Source organism: Mya arenaria, chromosome 17 (assembly GCF_026914265.1).
Source record: "Mya arenaria isolate MELC-2E11 chromosome 17, ASM2691426v1".
Taxonomy (NCBI): Eukaryota; Metazoa; Mollusca; class Bivalvia; order Myida; family Myidae; genus Mya; species Mya arenaria.
Genome location: NC_069138.1, coordinates 50,840,182 through 50,859,407, shown reverse-complemented (window position 1 = coordinate 50,859,407; position 19,226 = coordinate 50,840,182). Strand labels below are relative to the sequence as shown.

Genomic DNA, 19,226 nt, shown 5'->3' with positions numbered 1-19,226 from the left:
CAAATATCGGTAAAACAGGATTGTTTTTAACGTTTTATTTAGGTATTTTAATTATTTATTACTAAATTACATGTTAGTATACCTGCTGTGGCTAATAGGGATGTTCATGCATATGATGTATATATAGTGCTTTTAATTTTCGGATACATAACTAATGGTAATGACTTTCATGCCTTTTTATGATATAATTCCAGGTACAAATTGGTGCTGGTACTACACCTGGGGGCTTTCAAATTCAGCCATTAACTCCCATTCATGTTGATATAATGAGTGGGATTATTAAAGGCCATCTTGGGCATGCGATGAAATTATATACGACGGTTATAGCTGAGAATCATGCAGGCCTGGCATCTGTTTTCCAATCAACAGAACCAATTATTATTGACCACACTTCTCCGATTATCACCGATGTGGAGGCTTTAGCAACGGTAGTCTATGTCAATGAGTCGGGTGAAATCGCTTCGAGAGTGCAGGTTATTGCAACCTGGAATGCCCTAGACGATGAGAGCAATATCAAACATTGTACTTGTTCTATTGGTAAGTAACGTTTTGGTATACAATGTAATTTGAAGTTTGCTAGACGGAAAATTAGTAAGTTTATAATTTTACAAGGAAATCACTAATATATTACAAATTTGATTTATACAACACGACGTGTGCAATTCATACTCAACCTTCGTATTATGTTGCAGGAATGCTTCCAAACAAAGACAATGTACAATACCAGTGGTATGCAGATACTCTGTCATCGTGTGAGTCGAACCTCCTGCAGCTTAACCACGGCGATAAGGTGTACGTCAATATCAACTGTGTCAATAATGTTGAACTAGCAACGACAACAACTAGTAGCTTCTAATACCGTATCCATGGACTTCATTACCTCAAACCAAGCAACAGTTAACATTCTACCAGTAAACGAAGGTCTGATCAGCTCAATACCGCTTACTGTAGGCCCTACTAAAATACAATCAAACTACATCTATGGTACAAATCAGTTGGTCAGGATTCGAAGATATATCCGGTATTGACTTTTACGAATATTGCATATCGGACGAAAGAAATTCTACCATTGTAGACTGGACCAATGTTCACTTGAAGACAGTGGCAACTGCTCGCGGACTAACATTACACAATACAGAAACTTTAAACGTAAGCGTCAGGGCTACAAACACTGGACAACATAGAGGTGAGGCTGTTAATGCCTCGTTATTCACCATCAGCCAACCTCCGACCTTGTCAGGTGAGACTATATTATACCCTACAACAACTTCTAATAATTATGTCATGTTTATCAAATAATTTGATAAAAAACTTTGATTTAGACTAAAGTTAATTATTGATTAATAAAAAGGTGCATAAAACGATACCATCGAAAGAAGCATGATTTAATAGAAAGTCATCTGCAACAAGCGTTAACCGAAAACAACAAAGTCATATGCTAGGATTTTATTAGACTGACTGCTGTTCACAGCGGTTTATAAATATCAGTCGTTTTAAACTTGAAGTAGAAACCTTTTTAACGACTGCATTGCATTTGCATTGCATATTTAATTAATATTATTCCAAATTGTCTACGTTATGGCAGTTCACTTCGATTAACTTCTTTAGAACAATTATACTGCTCGATTTTTTTTATGGTTGTTACATTTAACTTTTAACATGATTGCAAGTTTAACTATGTCCATGGATTAATATTGTTTCATTGCAGCTAACATGTAAAGGCTTACACAAGAATTTAGGAATAATAGTCAGAGGTAATGCCGAGCTAATCATAGCAAATCAATTTGGGCTTAATTAGTCTTCTAAAATTAATGTAGTACTTGTCAAGCTGAACATCTATGACATCTTGAAAACAATCTATTATAATGTTTTAGGAAGTCCAATGCTTGCATCTCGAAACGAGCATCTTATTCACATCGACTGGGAACAGGCATTCGATTACACTTCCGGAAATTCCAGTTGTGTTTAGCCTCGTTGTGGGATCGAAAGAAGGATTCACCGATATTCTTGACATCAGCTATTACACCGGACATACATATGATATTGTGGCTCCGTCGTCTACGCTGATTTCTCCGAAGATATCAGAGCTATTCTTTACCATAACATGTGCTTATCCAACAGGGATTTCGAGCGTTTACAGGACAATATTCACAATGTAATATTTTACTTGTTAGTCGCAAGCGCGTAGTTGTTGCAAAGCTGTGTGTTTTACATTTTATTATTTAGCTTAGCTTTCAATATATTCATATATGTACCTAACTACTGTGTGCTTTTTATTTTCTATATTATCTTTATTTTATTTCTTTCATAATTAATTTCATCGAAAACAATTTACAATTCAAATTTCATTTTATAATTTCTTTATGTTATTCCGTCCAATATATGTGCTGTATTATTATCTAGTATATATTTTTCTTGTGGCTTATATTTCCATTCATTGACTTTCTTTATTATATGTTCGTGTACTTTTATATCATTCCTTCTAAGGTATTAGTTATGTGGGTATCTCTATGCTTGCGTATATATGGCTTGTGCCATTTTTTCCAATCAGTGATTTACTTTAGATTTGTTGTTGTCTGTTTTTACACTACGTTGAGACGAGTTTTATTGATGCACTTCCTTTTATTTTCTAATAAATATCATTGTGTGGGAATGTTTTCTGTTTCCTACAATAATCTATATATCTTATTGTATGACGCGTGGAGTGTAAGTCCGAGATAACAAAATCAAACAATAAATGATATCCATACAAAACATGACCAGCCACATCACATATCAATATAATCGTTTACTTACTTAGTAATTATATGATTACTTAGTTAAACACACATTTTACATTTCAAATAGGGGTTACATATTTGCAAAATTGAAAAAAATATTGAAACAGTACAATTATATTCTCCAAAGCTATCAATTTAGTTACATTCAATTATTACGGCGTCAAGCTTATTAAATTGTTATGACGACTTATTTGTGTCCACAAACTATGTGAACATACTTATACGTTGACTTATTACAGTAAAGTCGACCTACCGTATTAACATAATTTGTGGACAGACATATACTAACTTACATGTTTACAGTATATATGCAAAATGCTACAGAAACTTGCTGAGTAGCAAAAAGTTTAATACTATGTTGATAACACAGCAAAATATATTTAGGTAGAAACGTTTGATTTTTTCGGACGACGTAGAGGTGGATCTAGTTTGTTTATGTATATTTAGGTAAAATTCAAATGTGGACAGAAAATGGCCTTTTACGAAAGTACCTCAAAACTGATAAATTAATAATTCAAACCAGTTGAACGTTTAAATGTAAAACCCTTTATATGCTCAGAAGAAAAGGTTATGTCAGCACTTCTACTTTGTGAAATAAATTTCGAAATTAATACTATTAACGTAAATCGATTTGACTTAGCACTTAGTTAATTTAATATCCTACATTTGTAAGCAATTTAAACAGACACTACATGATTTAAGTATTTTACACTTCGTAATTAGCATAGGGATCCAAATGAAAAATTCTGTCGATGTCAATATCAAGTGTGGCTACCCCTCGCTTCAATAACATCAACACACCGACGTATCATGCTGTTTATTAGTGTACAAATAACGTGAAGCGTTATTCTTTCCTATTCCTCCTGTAAGGCCCGCTCAAGGGGGGCGTATTATCAACGATCGTACGCGCAAATATTATCGTAAGTTTGTCGTACGGCAAATTTTCGATCGTAACCGCGTCTTACTAAGATTCGTAAACTTACGATTAACTTAACTGGTGCGTTAAAGTTACGACAGGTGAAACGCTCTCGTAAATTTCGTAAATATGGCGGCGTTGTTTGTTTTCGACCAAAGAAGAAGAAAACAACGCACCTTTAAGGATCACATTTCATCCTTAGATCATCTGTCAGATGTGGAGGTTGTGGACCGATATAGACTCTCACGAATCGCCATTATTTATTTGGAAGATAACCTAAGAAATGACCTTTCACCTCCTACAAACAGGTCACAATCGGTATCGTCTATGACGAAGGTAAAACTGTACTGGTACTCTTAAAAAAAGACCGTCAGTTATATCTATATAATTTATTCAAAATTTCATTGAGTGCTTGAATTAACTCAATGCTTTTATATAAGTATTATAAATGATGTATCAAAGAAGAGCAATATAAAGATACACCAGGTAGCATGTACTGTACTGTATGTTTATGAGCAATAAAACAAGTTCAATGAAGACCTCAAAAAGCTACCTCAAAACGAAATGAGAATGACACAGCATTTTAAAACCTTTGCAAAAACCACATACCTTCATTGTCCATGTTATCCGATAATTGTGAAATATAGTAATAGTAAGAAGGCGAGTCCAGCAAACATCAGCAGGGCTCGCCACAAACAATGAAATGCACCGTAAATCCTTCAAACATGTAAATATTTAAAGCCATAAAGTTCCAGATAAAATGAGGTCAATAACAATGACGTCATGTATTGAGAATCATCGATAGCCTATTTCAGTAATCATACACTATAGTCTTTTTCAAAAAGGTATTGGAAAAATGCATTTCATATAAAGCAGACGTACTAAACAAGTTAGTGAAAAAAGGGGTTGAACGTAAATATGTATTGCTACGAAAAGCTCTTTTTAAAATTTAATATTTCTGTAAAAATGCAAACTACTTAATTTGTGTAACAGGTGCTGGTTGGGCTTAGAGTTCTGTCTAAAGGAAATTTCTTATCAGAGGTAGCCGACCTGCACGGCATTTCGAAGCAAACAGCGTCAAGGGTGTTGCATGAGTTTGTAGACGCTGTAAATCGAAATATTGACAATATAAGGTAAGTTACTTAAAGGATATAACTCAATCATTGTGTTATTTGTGTGCAATACCCCCCCCCCCACCTTTCTTCGTCTATTTTTGTTTTTGTCCCTTGTCGTATACCTTAAATTACGAAGCGCGTTATATATATATGCCATCATACTAGTAAAATACACAATGCAGTGTGGATGGACCTTAAACATTACAGGTTATTTGACAGAGTTCTTTATTCTGTAATCACAGTATAGATCAACATAGTTTTGTGTTTAACGCAGTAGTAATGAAACACTTTCTTTTGCCAGATTTCCAAGAACACAACAAGAATTGGCAGAAGCAAAACTTGGCTTCTACAAAAGATGCAAAATTGCCAATATCGTAGGTAGGCAATACGTATAAGTAATGACTATATGACTTCATGCATACTAACTGATGGGTTGAAAGTTCGTATTTTTTAATAGTAGTATTTCGTACTCATTTATATTTAAATGATACAGGAACTTATTTCAATAATTTGAATTGAAATTGAAAAATGGTCCGACGGGAAAAGGTAATTCTCTGATGAAAGGTGCACACCAATCTGTTATTTACTTGATGTATTTTAATATAGGTGCAGTCGACGGAACACTCGTCCCTATCATTGCCCCGAAAGACAGTGGCGAAGCCTACATATGCCGGAAAAGATTCCATGCTATAAATGTGATGGCTACATGTAGCCACGACAGAAGGTAAATCGTTTTATTTGATTATTACCTATATATCTAGGTAATGAGATCATCTATCGGTATTCTGTAATTGTCGACCTTAATATTTAATCATTGCATTTTCAGATCGTTTTAGCCCTTTCCTATTATATATTAGGTTCATCGACATTGTCGCCAAGTGGCCAGGGTCGCAGCATTATTCTTCCGTCATAAACACCTCATCGTTGAAGTAAATGGCTATATGACTGAATACGTAAGCCATGTATTATATACAAGAGTTCTGCTGGCATTTGTTTATCTATTTGGAAACCCTTGGAAAAACAATTAGAATCATGATAGGTCCATGCATCAAACCTAAGAACTTTTCTTTCGACTACTGTACTTGTTTATCCTTTAAATATTAACCAACCTCAAACCTTTAGGTGCACATATTTTGACAGTTTACTTGACACACGTTATTTTCTGCTTAGAAATGCAAGACATACTGATTTTTAAAACCACTTCTTGTCCATTATCTAACACAGGAACACATGGAGAGTGAGAGGCCAGGGATGCTTATGGCTGATAGCGGTTATCCACTCACTACCAGCCTGCTAACTCCGCTTGCTAATCCCGTAACGCCTGCTGAAGCAAGATATAACAACGCGCAGAGCAAGGGAAGGATGGTTATCGAGCAGAGTTTTGGAATCCTGAAAGGAAGGTTTCGGTGGATTATCTCTATCCTTCCACCATATACCTCATCGAACACAGACTTTATAGTTGAACCTTATTTTAGAATTGAACACTCTTCATGTTTACTCGCCCATCTACTTATGCATTTTATACGACACTGTTTCTTGTTACGATCCGTAACATCACCATTATGTTTACAATTTACAGATGTCTCCACAAAACCGGCGGTGTGTTGAGTTACAGTCCCGAAAAGTCGTGTGCAATTTTTATGGCATGTGCCAGGTTGCACAATATGTGTTTGGATTGGGGTCTGACACTGGACGATGCCCAAGTAGTGGACCCAGGCCAAGATGCTATGGAGGCCTGGATGGGACAACCAGGCTTGCAGGTGCAAGAACTGCGACGACGAGTTGTGAACACTTTTGTGTGAAATTGAACGTAATTTGTTTGTTCCATTTCCTTTAATTTAAATAGTTTGTGATTGCTTTGTGTTAATACATGATGCAAAGTATAATACAAATGAATGTGTGCACTTACTAAGTGATGTAAAAGTAAACAACAAATATACAGTATTGTGACCTTTACCTGGAAGTTATTGGTTGCAAATGGACTAAACATGTTGCCCTGATTAACAGAGTGGTCATTTTGTACAAGTATTACAATTAACTGTTATTCAAGTCATATATGTAATTTATGCAATTGATATGAATTGTCAAAATGGAACAAAGAACAAAGAAATGCCAAAACAAATCATTCGTTTTCCAAAGTCCCTTTTAAATGTATGGGGAAAACTAAGACTTAATGGTGTTTTGCCAGTCTTGTACAAATGGTATGAGGTGTCTTGTACTCTTATCCTACAAGATGGGAGGTGTTTTTTCCAGGGGCGAGTTATTTTACCATCCAAAATATGAGATGTTTTTTTTTAATTATCCAATAACTTTGCCAAAGCTAAAAAATCAAAATTATACAATCCAAAGGCTTAGAGGGTGATTTTTATAATTCAACCCAGCATACAAGAATAAAAATGTAAAACCCATATCTAATTGAAAAAAACTGAATGTAGAAATCAGGACAGTCCAGAGTGTTTGCCCTCCAAATTTATCTTTTTGATAAAGGTTAGCCAGGGTTTGTCTTTATTAACACCTTAAATGCTCATGATTTCATAGCATAAAGTCACACCAGCTATAACTATTCTTGTTTAGAATACAATCTATATTCTCAGCCAATGAAATTGCAGATAGGCATTCAATAAGTTCTAGCCTGATTTTGAACTTCCGCAATGAGTTTAAAGGTCCCCCTACTGTTATGTTTATGCCTCAATAGGAACAATTAATTCATTCCATATTTTGTTACATCATAGGGTGGAGTCTTATACTCTGGGACTGGTTACATTCTTCAGCCTGGTTTGCCTGGCAATACAGCAACATGTACACTTTTGTTAATAAGATATAAATATTTTTATTTTTACTATTAATAATTCTTAATCTGACCTGGGGCGGCCCCTGTGGTTGGTTATATATGAGCATTTTCATGTACAGGTGCCATATACCACCCCTTTTATTATTTTAAATCACAAGTCCAATTACACCAAACCACATGGACAGCTGCAAGTTATAATTCAACTCCCGAAACGGGACAGTACTAATTATTTCTGGTGTTTCCATGTCAAAGGCATTTTTTATTAAAATACCATTATACTTAAAAAATCCTTGGTGCATACCAGTACTCACAACCCCTATCATTGCATTGATAGGTGAGGTTTAAAAAACTTGTTGGTATGCGATCCTTCAATTTATTGAATTTCAAACTAGCCAGATTATATACTGTCAAGAAAATATATGTTATACATGTACGCTGAGCCTGAAAAAAAATTACGATGTTGATAATTTTATTGATATATTTTTGCTGTTCCTTTCACCCATCATTTAATGGGTATAATTGTAAGATGATATCTTTTAAAAAGATGACTAATAATTGACTTTAGATATATATTTACTGTGTAGACATCAATATAATTTATAATCCAAAGCATCCACGCTACAATTACTGTTGCCAAACTTTTAATATAAGGATGTTATTGTTTTTTTTAATATTTGTGTAGACATAATAGTGTACTCGTCAAATGGGTATTACCAGATGGCAAGGGTAATTAAGTTTACCCCCCCCCCCCCGCCCCATTATGCATAATTTTGTTAAGTCTCTTTTGCTATTGTCACCGGGTTTCTTCTTGTCCCTATTTATTTATAACATAACACCACTTCCCTAACAAGTACTGTTTAAGCATAAGATGCAAACAGGCGATTTGGAAATAATGGCATTTTTTTATGCTGCTTCCTATTTAGTTATCCTGAGTAAATGTGACTGTGTGAATAAAAGTGCTGTTTTATGAGTTAATGTTAATATACGTTTTAATTTCATATCAATTATTACATAAATTATAAATATTTAATATGTGCTTTTTAATAATACTGTTAAAATGTGTTATTGAAGAATATAGTTCTCCCTATAGTGTAATTATATATAATAATTCATAATTTAACATCAATTCATTGTTATTTTATGTTCTTACTAGTAGTGTTGAACATGATATAAATATATATTCATCATTTACTCCCAGTGCTACGTTAATCTACAGTTTTCTTCATAGTATAGTACATTCTTGCATTTTTAATTATATGAAAATTTATAAATTGCAAATAAAAATCATCTCTAGTCTATAGATTTATATGTGTTATTTTATGAAATTTAAGAACAACTTTCTAATTTTGAGAAAGTATAGCAATTTTTGCCACTTATCAACTATCAACTCTATTGTTACAATACACAATACATCTTCCCAACCCCAACACCATACCATTTACATCACAACAAACAATTTCAGTTTAGGCCACGCCCATATAACATAACCAACCAATAACTTAACCATACACAATTTATAGTTATTAAGCATTCATTCATACCAGCCCCTGATGTAACTTACTATTGTCCAGAACCCATAAAAATCTAATTCACACCTTCATGTTATAATTGCAATCATCTAAATGTATGTCCAATAATTAAGAACAAGTCTAGCAGATGTCTGTAACTGATATTGCAAAGACTATGAATTACCCACTATACCATAATAATATATAGTAACTAGTATCTATGATTTCCACATGTGGCCTTGCAGACAAATGCTTAAGCTTTTCATGACAAATGCTTAAGCTTTTCATATTTCCTTATTAAATATATTTGAGAGAAATATAAATAATAATTTTTGTTTTATAACTCTGTGACACAATGATTACTCTGACAGCCCATTCTTAATAATTAAGATCTTTCTTCATGTCACCTAATTTTTACTTAAATTTCGGTTGCAGAAGTGTATGATATCTGTGTTCTCATATCATATAACATTTTATTCAACATATATCTTATTAATCGTCAGATTATCCATCAGCATTTTCCCAAATGTGGGAGGGCATAATTATGTCACCTTTCTTTGACCGTATAAGTTATTTCAAAAACATTTTTTGAGGGGGGAACCTTTAAGTAAGTATTATCTTTATATCCATCAACATTTTTACAACACGCTGAATTGATTTAAAAGATTGAATATTAAACATGTGAATTGCAAACTTATTATATACCTATGCGACACCATTGGCTCAGAAACAAAATATATCATATATAGTCTCTGTTAAAGCTGCTCTCTCAAAGTTTGATTGACCAGTTTGACCACATTTTCTTGTCTATGAATTAGGCTTTTTCTGCATTAGAGTCTGAAAAACAGTAATATAAGACTACTGACAAAATATGTAATTGTTTTTTTTTAATTAAAATTTGGAAAATGATGTTTTATGGCTATAATGATTTACGCTTTAAGAAATTGGAAATTTTCTGCAGTTCTTCAACTAATTGTGATCTGTTTTATTGTTTTATCTTAAATTACTTAAATTGAAGGCTGAGTCACAAAATGTAAAATAACGTCAGACCTGTCAATCTGTAGAAGGCAGCTTTAATGTTACATTCTAAAATTTAACAACACAAAACTGTGTTCTGGATTGCTGTAAAGAGTGGAACAAAAATCCCAAGACTGAGACAAGATAATAGCATAATTTATGACCGTCAAGTTTCTAAGCCCAAAGCCTCACAGTATTTACAGTTACATGCACAAATAATGATGTGTAATGATGACAAGCTATATTGCTGAATTTCAGCAGACCTGTTAAATATGCACAAGACTGGCTGGGAATATACACAGTAAATGACTCATTGCTTTGCTCATTATTATTCAGACAAAAATCTGGACTGTATAAACCAGTGTATATTTGAGACGGGTTTGTCCAATGACCAAAAACCTGGTAAACACATTGCTGGAAAACACTTAAGAACATACAATATAGTGTGCAAGGGATGGGGGGGGGGGCATTGTGTTCATAGACTATTGTGTAAGGGACTGCTTATCATGAATAGGGTCGGTTGGGGAAGTGGGGTATAAAATGTTTCAAATACTACCGGAAAACATTTGAAAATTCCTTATCTTACATTATTGTGTGCAAGGTGGTGGGGGAGGGTAGGACTGTCATTGGAGGAGTGTATATTGAATGAAACAGATGGCGGCAGTAGGAAAGACTGTAAAAGGGTCTCACAAATGCTTGTTTTTAATAGGAAAAGACATTAAATTTCTGATTATTTATTTCGTGAGACGAGGGGGTAGGGGAGGGTGGGGGTTCATTCTACATTGCGTGTAAGAAGGGTGTAGGAAGCCGGATGAGGAAGGAGAGGCTTAAAATGCCCCAAATCAATTTGTGCAAGGGGGTGGAGGAGACTGGGGCTGTCACTGGAGGGCCTGGCGCTATATCAAGTTTGAGGTGTGGGGGTTTCGGAACGATATCCAGAGAGGGAGTGCTATAAAAGGATCTTTTTCTTATCATTTACATCATTGTGTGAGGAGGCTTGAGCTCTCAAGAGAGCTTAATCAAATGCTATTTTATTAACTAAATGTTTTTCCTTTCACCAAATTTAATGTGTGAGTAGGGTATGGTCGGATATTGTCAGAAAGTTTGATGTTAAAGCGGCACACTCATAGATTGAATTTTATAGCAAATTTTTATTTCTTGTCTGGGAAACAGTATGTTTTACTTAAATGTTGAGGGCTTCCATTTAGAATGCCCTATTCAACTTACTTTTTGTAAAATTGTATGCATGAATATAAGTACAAAACGGCTTTTATAAATACTTGTTCCAATATCTCTTCAATTTACTATATGCTTTTATTTCCGGGCCACAGGCTCATTGTTATGTTTTTTTAAATATTCTGTATATTTGTTCATCATGTCAAAAAATAGCTCATTCTTGTTAACATATACCTGACTAATTAATATTCTTGTATCTTGTATATGGTAACTTGGAATTATGCACTTCCTGTCAATCAATTTTGGAAGTTTTTCACCATAATTTGAAAGATTTAAGTCTTTTTTGGCAAATATAACATGCCAATTACACCGATTTATATCATAATAATTAATTTTGCTTGTAAACTGATTGAAATTTTGAGCATAAAAGTAATATTGACACCAGGTTTTGATATTTTGAACTTCCAAGCTTTCAATTTCAAAAGTTTTCTTCACATTTATGGAAGTTTTGGTACGTCCAATGAATCAATTCTGGAATCCATTTCTAAATCCTGAGTCATATACTTTAAAAATTCCTTTAACAGAAGCCCTGAATGTTTGGACACCAGTAGTTGAAGACTGCTGACAAAAGATCGGATTGCAGGTTATCATATCAATGTTTATTATTTATATATGCAATTAGACACTAATTTCTTAAAGCATTTGGACGCTTATAGCCATTAAACATCAATTTATAAGCACAAATAAGAAAACAATTGGTTTTAAGACAATGACTGTACTGATTCTGAGACAAACATTAAGAAAGTTGTCAAAACAGTCAATCTGTGAGAGTGCAGTTTTAAGACGGAATATGATGTTAAAACAACATCTGGATATGTTTTTTAGATATTTTTTAAAAACAATTTGGAGAGTTATAGTTTGGGGGAGTGGGGTTCTATGGAGTGGGGGGGCGGGGGGGGGGGGGGTTGGGGGTTAGTGGTAACAACGCGCAGACACCTGTGGTGCATACCAGACAACCAGAAACGATTGACAGGTCATATTTGAGTACGTTCATGTTTCAATTTGACCTATTTGAAGCTAAAATATAAATTGTAACAACATGATGTTTATAATGGGTGTAAGTTCATTCAATCAAATGGAAATCTCCCTTAAATTCCTCTAATCGTCGAGTATTCATCGCATGCAGTGACGAATCTTGCATATCTCACGGCCATTACTCGATGATCATTGACCGCCGTCTGCGCATGCGCAGTATGGTAAGTCTGACCTATTTCACGGGTCTTAAGAATTTCATGCCACACCGGTCTCCTCACGATCACAGATCGATACATCGATTGCTGATACTCATCAAGAGACTACAAATCCCTTTCAGTGGTCCAATATCGCTCCACCCTTCGCAGACCCCGACAACACTTTGTATGACTCTTTGTTAGTTGGATGTGGAGCGGCAGAAGATCTCGCGGAAATCTCCCGTCTTCAGCAAATGCTGAGGGACTTTCCATCAGATATGTTTATAAATCAAGTGCTAATAGAATACTCTAACTCGGAGTCAAACATAGAAACACTCCGCAAAATGTTCTATGAAATTGTAAAGGAACTCGATGGTTATCCTTTTGACCGAGAAAGTGACTTGAAAAGACCTGTTGCCACTAGAAATGGCGACACTGTTAATGTGAAGCTGGCGAGGGACATCAAAATTCTACTTTCTGTTATGGAAGGGGAGGATTTCTCGCTAGTTAAGGAACTAATAAGCACCACCCGTCGCTCTCAGCGGCGTAAATCAATACGGATCCTTCCTTCTACTCCCAACACAGCGGATCATTCCAAGTGCCAAGCCGAGTTCAACCAACTGAAGGCGTCCATCGCAGCACTACAGGCCGACGTCCTCCTGATGAAACAGAGCTTAGCGCTATCAGAATCGACTACAAAAAAATGCTTTGAAAAGTGTCAATGACTCATTGGAGTGTATCGATAATAAAGTGAACGATGCTCAAATATCATCAAAGGGCATACTTTCACGCGTGACTGACGTGGAATCGAATGTAAAAAAGGACATACTAACATGTAAGTCATATTGCTGTCAAAATCAAGGATCACTTCAATGCGTTCAAGAGTCTTTGATTGGTCTGTCATTTAAATGTGCTCATTTAGAATCATGTGTGAACCATAGCGGCATTATATCAAAGACGTGCTCTCCTGACACAGAGACTGATCCTACCATCATCCCCGCACCTGTCCATCCCATGCGGAAGGATACTGTCTCTGCCTCGGCCCGCCTTATACCACTCGCCCGCCCCACCTCAACCAACAAATGTTTCCCCATCTCGCACTAGGAAAGACACCAAACAGCAACATAATCGCATCCCAATCATAATCACTACCCGCGATAAGCCAGTTTTAAAACGGCAAAAGCAGTGGAACTCTCGCCCGAACGAGATCGCGTCTCGGTTTGCTGCACAAAATATGAACTTCTATCATGATCATGTAGAGCACCCCTTTCAAAATGAATCTCATCATGATCCACTTGACGAAACTCATGATGATTTTAGTCAATATGTACGCAAGCGTACAAAACGCTTTTACGTCGGAGGATTTAGGCCCAATATTACCGAAAACAAAATTGCAACTTTCGTTAGAACGAAGGGCCCCAAACCCACAAAGGTTACAATATTCCGAAATAAACAAAGGCGAACCACTGTGGTTCGAGTTAACGTCGAGGACGACGGAAATGCCAATATGCTGATAGAGGATCCATATTTTTGGCCCCGCAGTATATCCTGCCGTCCATGGATGTCTAATGGTAGCTTTAGAAACCGTAAAGCAGACCATAATTTAAACTTACAGGACAAACCATCTGAAACGGACACACGTCCGATCAGACGGTTAAGGTCCGATCCTGGGTATAGTAATTATGGTAATCAAAGCGGTTACGATAATGACGAGGACTATAATCCGTTTACCGTCCTCGACTCCGAAGTTGACTCGGTCAACACGCTCATGAACAATCATTCACGGTCATTCCTAGAGTATTGAATTTAGCCACTTGGAATGCCAGTGGAATCATGTCAAGCGCAAGTTATTTAAGCCACTTGCTGGAAACGAATAACATTCAAGTGTGTGGCCTTTCAGAGCACTGGCTATACAGAGCAAATTTGTCATTTCTCGATTCTATAAATAACAAGTATATGAGTTATGCCTTTTCCGATCCCGACCTAGATATTATGTCCCGAAGGAAGGTGGGAAAAGGCGGTCTTGCTTTTCTCTGGAAAAAAGACATAAACCACATAATATCGCCTTTGGAACTTAATTCGGAAAGGATTATTGGTATACAAATTATGACAGCCCCAGATGCATAAATCTTTGTCATACAGGTCTACGTACCATGTAAAAACCATCCAATGTCTGTGTATAATGGCTATCTTGAAGAGCTAGAAAACATTGCATGTAAATATAATGATAAGGGAACACTGATTATTTTAGGAGACTTTAACACTGAACTCCCTTCAGAGAGATGTATAAACACAATATTAGGATCAAGGGGAGCACAACTGTTAGATATAGCAAACCGACATAATCTTAAATCTTTAAATACAATGTCATTTTGTCAGGGTTCGAAGTTTAGCAATGTACCTTTTAATACTAACAGAGAAACGCTTATTGACCATATTTTTGTATCAAAAAATGGCACTAGATTGTTTTACATATTGTGAAATTTTAGAGGATCATGCAACAAATGTTTCTACCCATAGGCCAATAATTTGTAAACTTAGCATTCCAAGTAACGAGGGCTCTCTTCCTTCTAAACTTGGGGGCGTTATCAACTGGCACAACGTCAAACCAAACAATATCGATAATTATAGGATTTTTTTAGAAAACAGCGAGGTCCTACGTCTTGCGCTAGAACTACCCATCGTTTCCACATCAGATATTGACAATCTCTATTCGGGTATCGCTGTGATAATAAATCTAGCCACCGACTTGTTTATCCCTAGAGTAAAATTTAAACCGCATATAAAACCATATTGGAATGTAAGTCAAAAACACTTCACAAAAAGATGGAAGTTGCGCGGGCAGCTTGGGTTACCGATGGACAGCCCCGCGACGTCACTTCCGGAAGCTACATACATTACAAACAATTAAAAGCAATATTTCGTCGAACTCACCGCCATGAAGTTCTCGCATTTATTGAAAAAGAAGAAAACCGGTTTGATAGTGCCGCTGATCTTGATAACAATGAATTCTGGAAATTAGTTAACAAACACAAAACAAAAAAGAACTTTACACCCGGCTTTGAAATGAATTTTGATGGCAATAAAGTCTCAGACCCCGAACGTATTAACCATGGCTGGAAAACATATTTTTCAAAGTTATACTCAGTGTACGGAGACAAATCTTTTGACACCGAATACAAAACGTATGTTGAAAGGGAACTGAACGACTTAACAAATAATACACGTCAATGGTGCATACAGTTTCCAAGAATATCTATCGATATGGTTACAACAGCGCTAAAATCATGCAAAAAAAGAAAAGCTTGTGGATACGACAAATTGTTTTATGAAAACTACATCCACGGCGGAAATCACTTAATTAAATGCATAACGAAATTGTTTAATCATATGATACAATTCTCGCACACTCCAACAGAGATGAAGAAGGGCGTGATTACAGTTCTGTTCAAGGGAGGCAACAAAATAAGATCTGACCCGTCAAGTTATAGAGCTATCTCCCTTTGTTCTACTATGTTAAAACTTTTCGAAAAGATAGTTTTAAACCTTCTTGAAAAAGACGGTTCTATAGAGTTAAACCCCTCTCAAGGTGGCTTTCAAAAGAACGTAAATTGTACTATGACGTCATTTATGTTACGTGAATGCATTTACTATGCCAAAGAAAATAACAAATAATCCCTGCTCCCTGGATCATGTCTTTTTCTTCTCGTTCTTCTTCTTCTTCTTCTTCTTCTTCTTCTTCTTCTTCTTCTTCTTCTTCTTCTTCTATAAAAAGAAATAACAAATGGTAATTTAAATGTATAGTATAATTGAATTTGTATGATATAACATGACTTGCCATTTTTTAAAACAAGTATGAAGAAATGGAAAACTTTGGAAGCAAACCTGTGGCATGTTTTATAATTTTGTGGTAGTTATACGATACATATATTTGATATAATGCAATGACATTAAACGCAGAATGTTAACTAGGGCCCCTTCATTAAATTTGGTTTAAATATACGGCACTACCTTTATTCGATTCCTGGATTGAAGAAACCCCGCACTGCACGCCTCCAGGAATGCCATCAACTGACACCTTTGGAATGGTTGTCAATACCTGAAAGGTTTTTAAATGTAAGAAATACCACTACAAAAAAATAACAATTATCTTTATGAAACATATGCACTTATATTCAAACAACAAACTTTTAATTGCATTGTAAAGCAAATTGTTAAAAAGAAAAGAACTGTTTCAAATATAATATATTTTATATATTCTAATTCAGCAAAACAATATCACACAATTGGCTTAATCATAATTGCAACATTTACTGATGGTGCTTCAGTCATTGAAACTAGACTTTTGGATTGACAAACCCAAATTCAAACTGATATTGCTTGGCATCTTTTTTTTTAACAAGCCCTGCTAGATAAAATTCAGAATTTGAGAAAACTCGGAAGACATTTTGCTGTTGTAGGGCTTGTGTTAATTTCAACCACTGGTGCTCATGTAATGAATAATATATTGCGATATAATTATGTCATCTCTTTATTTTATTACTTAAATCAATATAAGTAACAGTTAATTTAATTTTACTAAATCATGCATAAGTGTTTGTGAACGCAGCATCATACCAGATAGGACATCATTAGAATTGATTCTCAACTCTGTTTGATATGGAAGTGAGGCTGGGATATATATTGAAGGAAAACAATATACACAGTTATCCCAATATTTAAAAGACAGAAAAATATAGCTCTTTTTTCGCTGATAATTATGCATGAACCATAACAAGAGAGCCATAATGGCCCTAAATCGCTCACCTGAGAGTTTAACCTTTGTAATCAATATAGCTTGATATTTGTTCAAAGAATATTGAAAAACAAACTGATCAAACATGTGAAGTTTCATTGAATTTGGGTAGGTAGTTTTAGAGGATAAGTTTTTTAAGCAATTGTTGACGGACGGACTGACTGACAGACTGACGCCGGACAAAAACCGATCACAATAGCTCACATTGAGCACTTCGTGCTCTGGTGAGCTGAAAATACATAGGGTAAGCTTCATTTCAGTATAGCAATACACTTCCAATAAATTTAAAATGGATCGTCAGTTTAATAGCAAGCACTTTTGCATAGGATTGATTCATATGTTAACAGATAACGTTTTGTTTATTGTGGGTGATTATTATAATTACCATTTCCTCCCAAGAATCCAGATTTATAGTCTTCAACCCATTTCCTGTCTGCCTGCTTTCTGTCCGTTCTTGCTGCGCCTTCCTCTTTACATTGCTCTGTAATTTAAAAAACAATAACATATATGATATTGTATATTATGGCAAAGTAAACAAAACACTTAACATCATATCAAATTAGTATGAAATAACACCTGGATGCACTGGAAATATTATGCAGAACAAACAAATAATTTGATAGAATATTTAAATCGAGTAAATAAAGCAAAAGAAACTTAGATATGATATAGATATAAGGAAAGCATCTATACAATATTATACTAGTTGACTTGTTAAAGCTGCACTCACAGATCTATATATGTTTTATGTTATGCACCAGTCAATTGTACCCCCAGATCCACGGGTATACCAGAGATATCCGTGGAAATTGGCCGTGAATTTACATTCCAAGTGGCCCTGAGTAGTTTTGTCTTTGCGCCAAAATTAACAGGGAATGGGCCTGTCTTAAGTCAGGGATGCGGTGACATTTGACGGTGATTTTACCAGCAGTTTGTCTCCGGCGGGGATTTCACCTCGGGTTGGCTGGACCAAAAAAGTCCCCGCTATCCCCCTGGCCTGGGGGGGGGGGTCCGTTGTTACAATTGACTGGTTTATTATGTCTTAAACTGTTACTAACGTGTAAAGAAAAATGCATAAAACATCAATTTTCAATCTCATAAAAATCTGCGATCAATTCTTTTAGCAGCAGTCTTATATAACTGGTTTCCATGCATTTTTGCAAAAATCAGCCCGTTCCAAGACAAAAATTAAAAAAAGTTGTCGAAACGTTCACTCTGTGAGAGTGCAGCTTTAATATATGGTTTCCTCTTACTTCATTGTTACTTTTAGAGAATGTTTTGTTGTTGATAAAATACCCATTCATATAGTTTTAGGATATTGCTTAATTTCAGTCCAATATCCAGTAAATAAGACACACTGCAAGTCTAATGAAACCAAAATACCCTCATGTTTTTCATCTGAGTTGTAACAAGCTGTCTGCTGCACATGATGAATTATATTGAAAACATAATTTTCTTTAGCACATATCACCTGTTATATTACTTTATCTAGTACCTTCATATCAGTCCACTTCTTTTTAACCTCATGGGCGACTCTGGAGTTTCCCCCGATACTGTTCACCCTGCAAAACAAATTTAATGAATTGAATATGTATATATCAATCATGAACATTTTGTGAGTATGAAATAAATGTGCTAATATATTAAATAATTATGCCTAGGGTATATCTCCCATTCTCAACAACAAAAACAGCAATTCAATCAACATATACAGTATCGACTTTTAATCTTCAGTTAAAAAAACAAACCAATTTTAATTTAGTAATTTATTTAATACAAATCCACTAAGGAAAATAAAACTTGTTTATGACTAGTCAGAACAGATACTAGCCTTAACATATCCATATACATTTTTATATATGTACAGGTGTCGATAAACAGATTCACAACTACTGACAC

The 19,226-nt window shown here is 35.2% G+C and overlaps 1 protein-coding gene, 2 long non-coding RNA genes and 1 pseudogene across 3 annotated transcripts; 3 read left to right on the top strand and 1 right to left on the bottom strand.

Moving 5' to 3' along the window:
• LOC128223593 (uncharacterized) overlaps positions 1 to 2,643 on the top strand; it is a 39,669-nt pseudogene extending 37,026 nt beyond the window's left edge.
• Positions 2,644 to 4,780: 2,137 nt separating this feature from the next.
• LOC128223851 (uncharacterized) lies at positions 4,781 to 5,476 on the top strand. Its single transcript, XR_008259376.1, has 3 exons — positions 4,781 to 4,829; positions 5,113 to 5,189; positions 5,418 to 5,476. It is a non-coding gene; the product is annotated as an uncharacterized LOC128223851 (long non-coding RNA).
• A 565-nt stretch (positions 5,477 to 6,041) lies between these two features.
• LOC128223591 (putative nuclease HARBI1) lies at positions 6,042 to 6,814 on the top strand. Its single transcript, XM_052932866.1, has 2 exons — positions 6,042 to 6,217; positions 6,391 to 6,814. The coding sequence occupies exons 1-2, from the start codon at positions 6,042 to 6,044 to the stop codon at positions 6,611 to 6,613; spliced, it is 399 nt and encodes a 132-aa protein (XP_052788826.1). The 3' UTR covers positions 6,614 to 6,814.
• A 9,789-nt stretch (positions 6,815 to 16,603) lies between these two features.
• Positions 16,604 to 18,879, bottom strand: LOC128223850 (uncharacterized). Its single transcript, XR_008259375.1, has 3 exons — positions 18,823 to 18,879; positions 17,713 to 17,808; positions 16,604 to 16,631 (listed from the first exon to the last, which is right to left on the bottom strand). It is a non-coding gene; the product is annotated as an uncharacterized LOC128223850 (long non-coding RNA).
• Between the last annotated feature and the right edge of the window lie 347 nt (positions 18,880 to 19,226).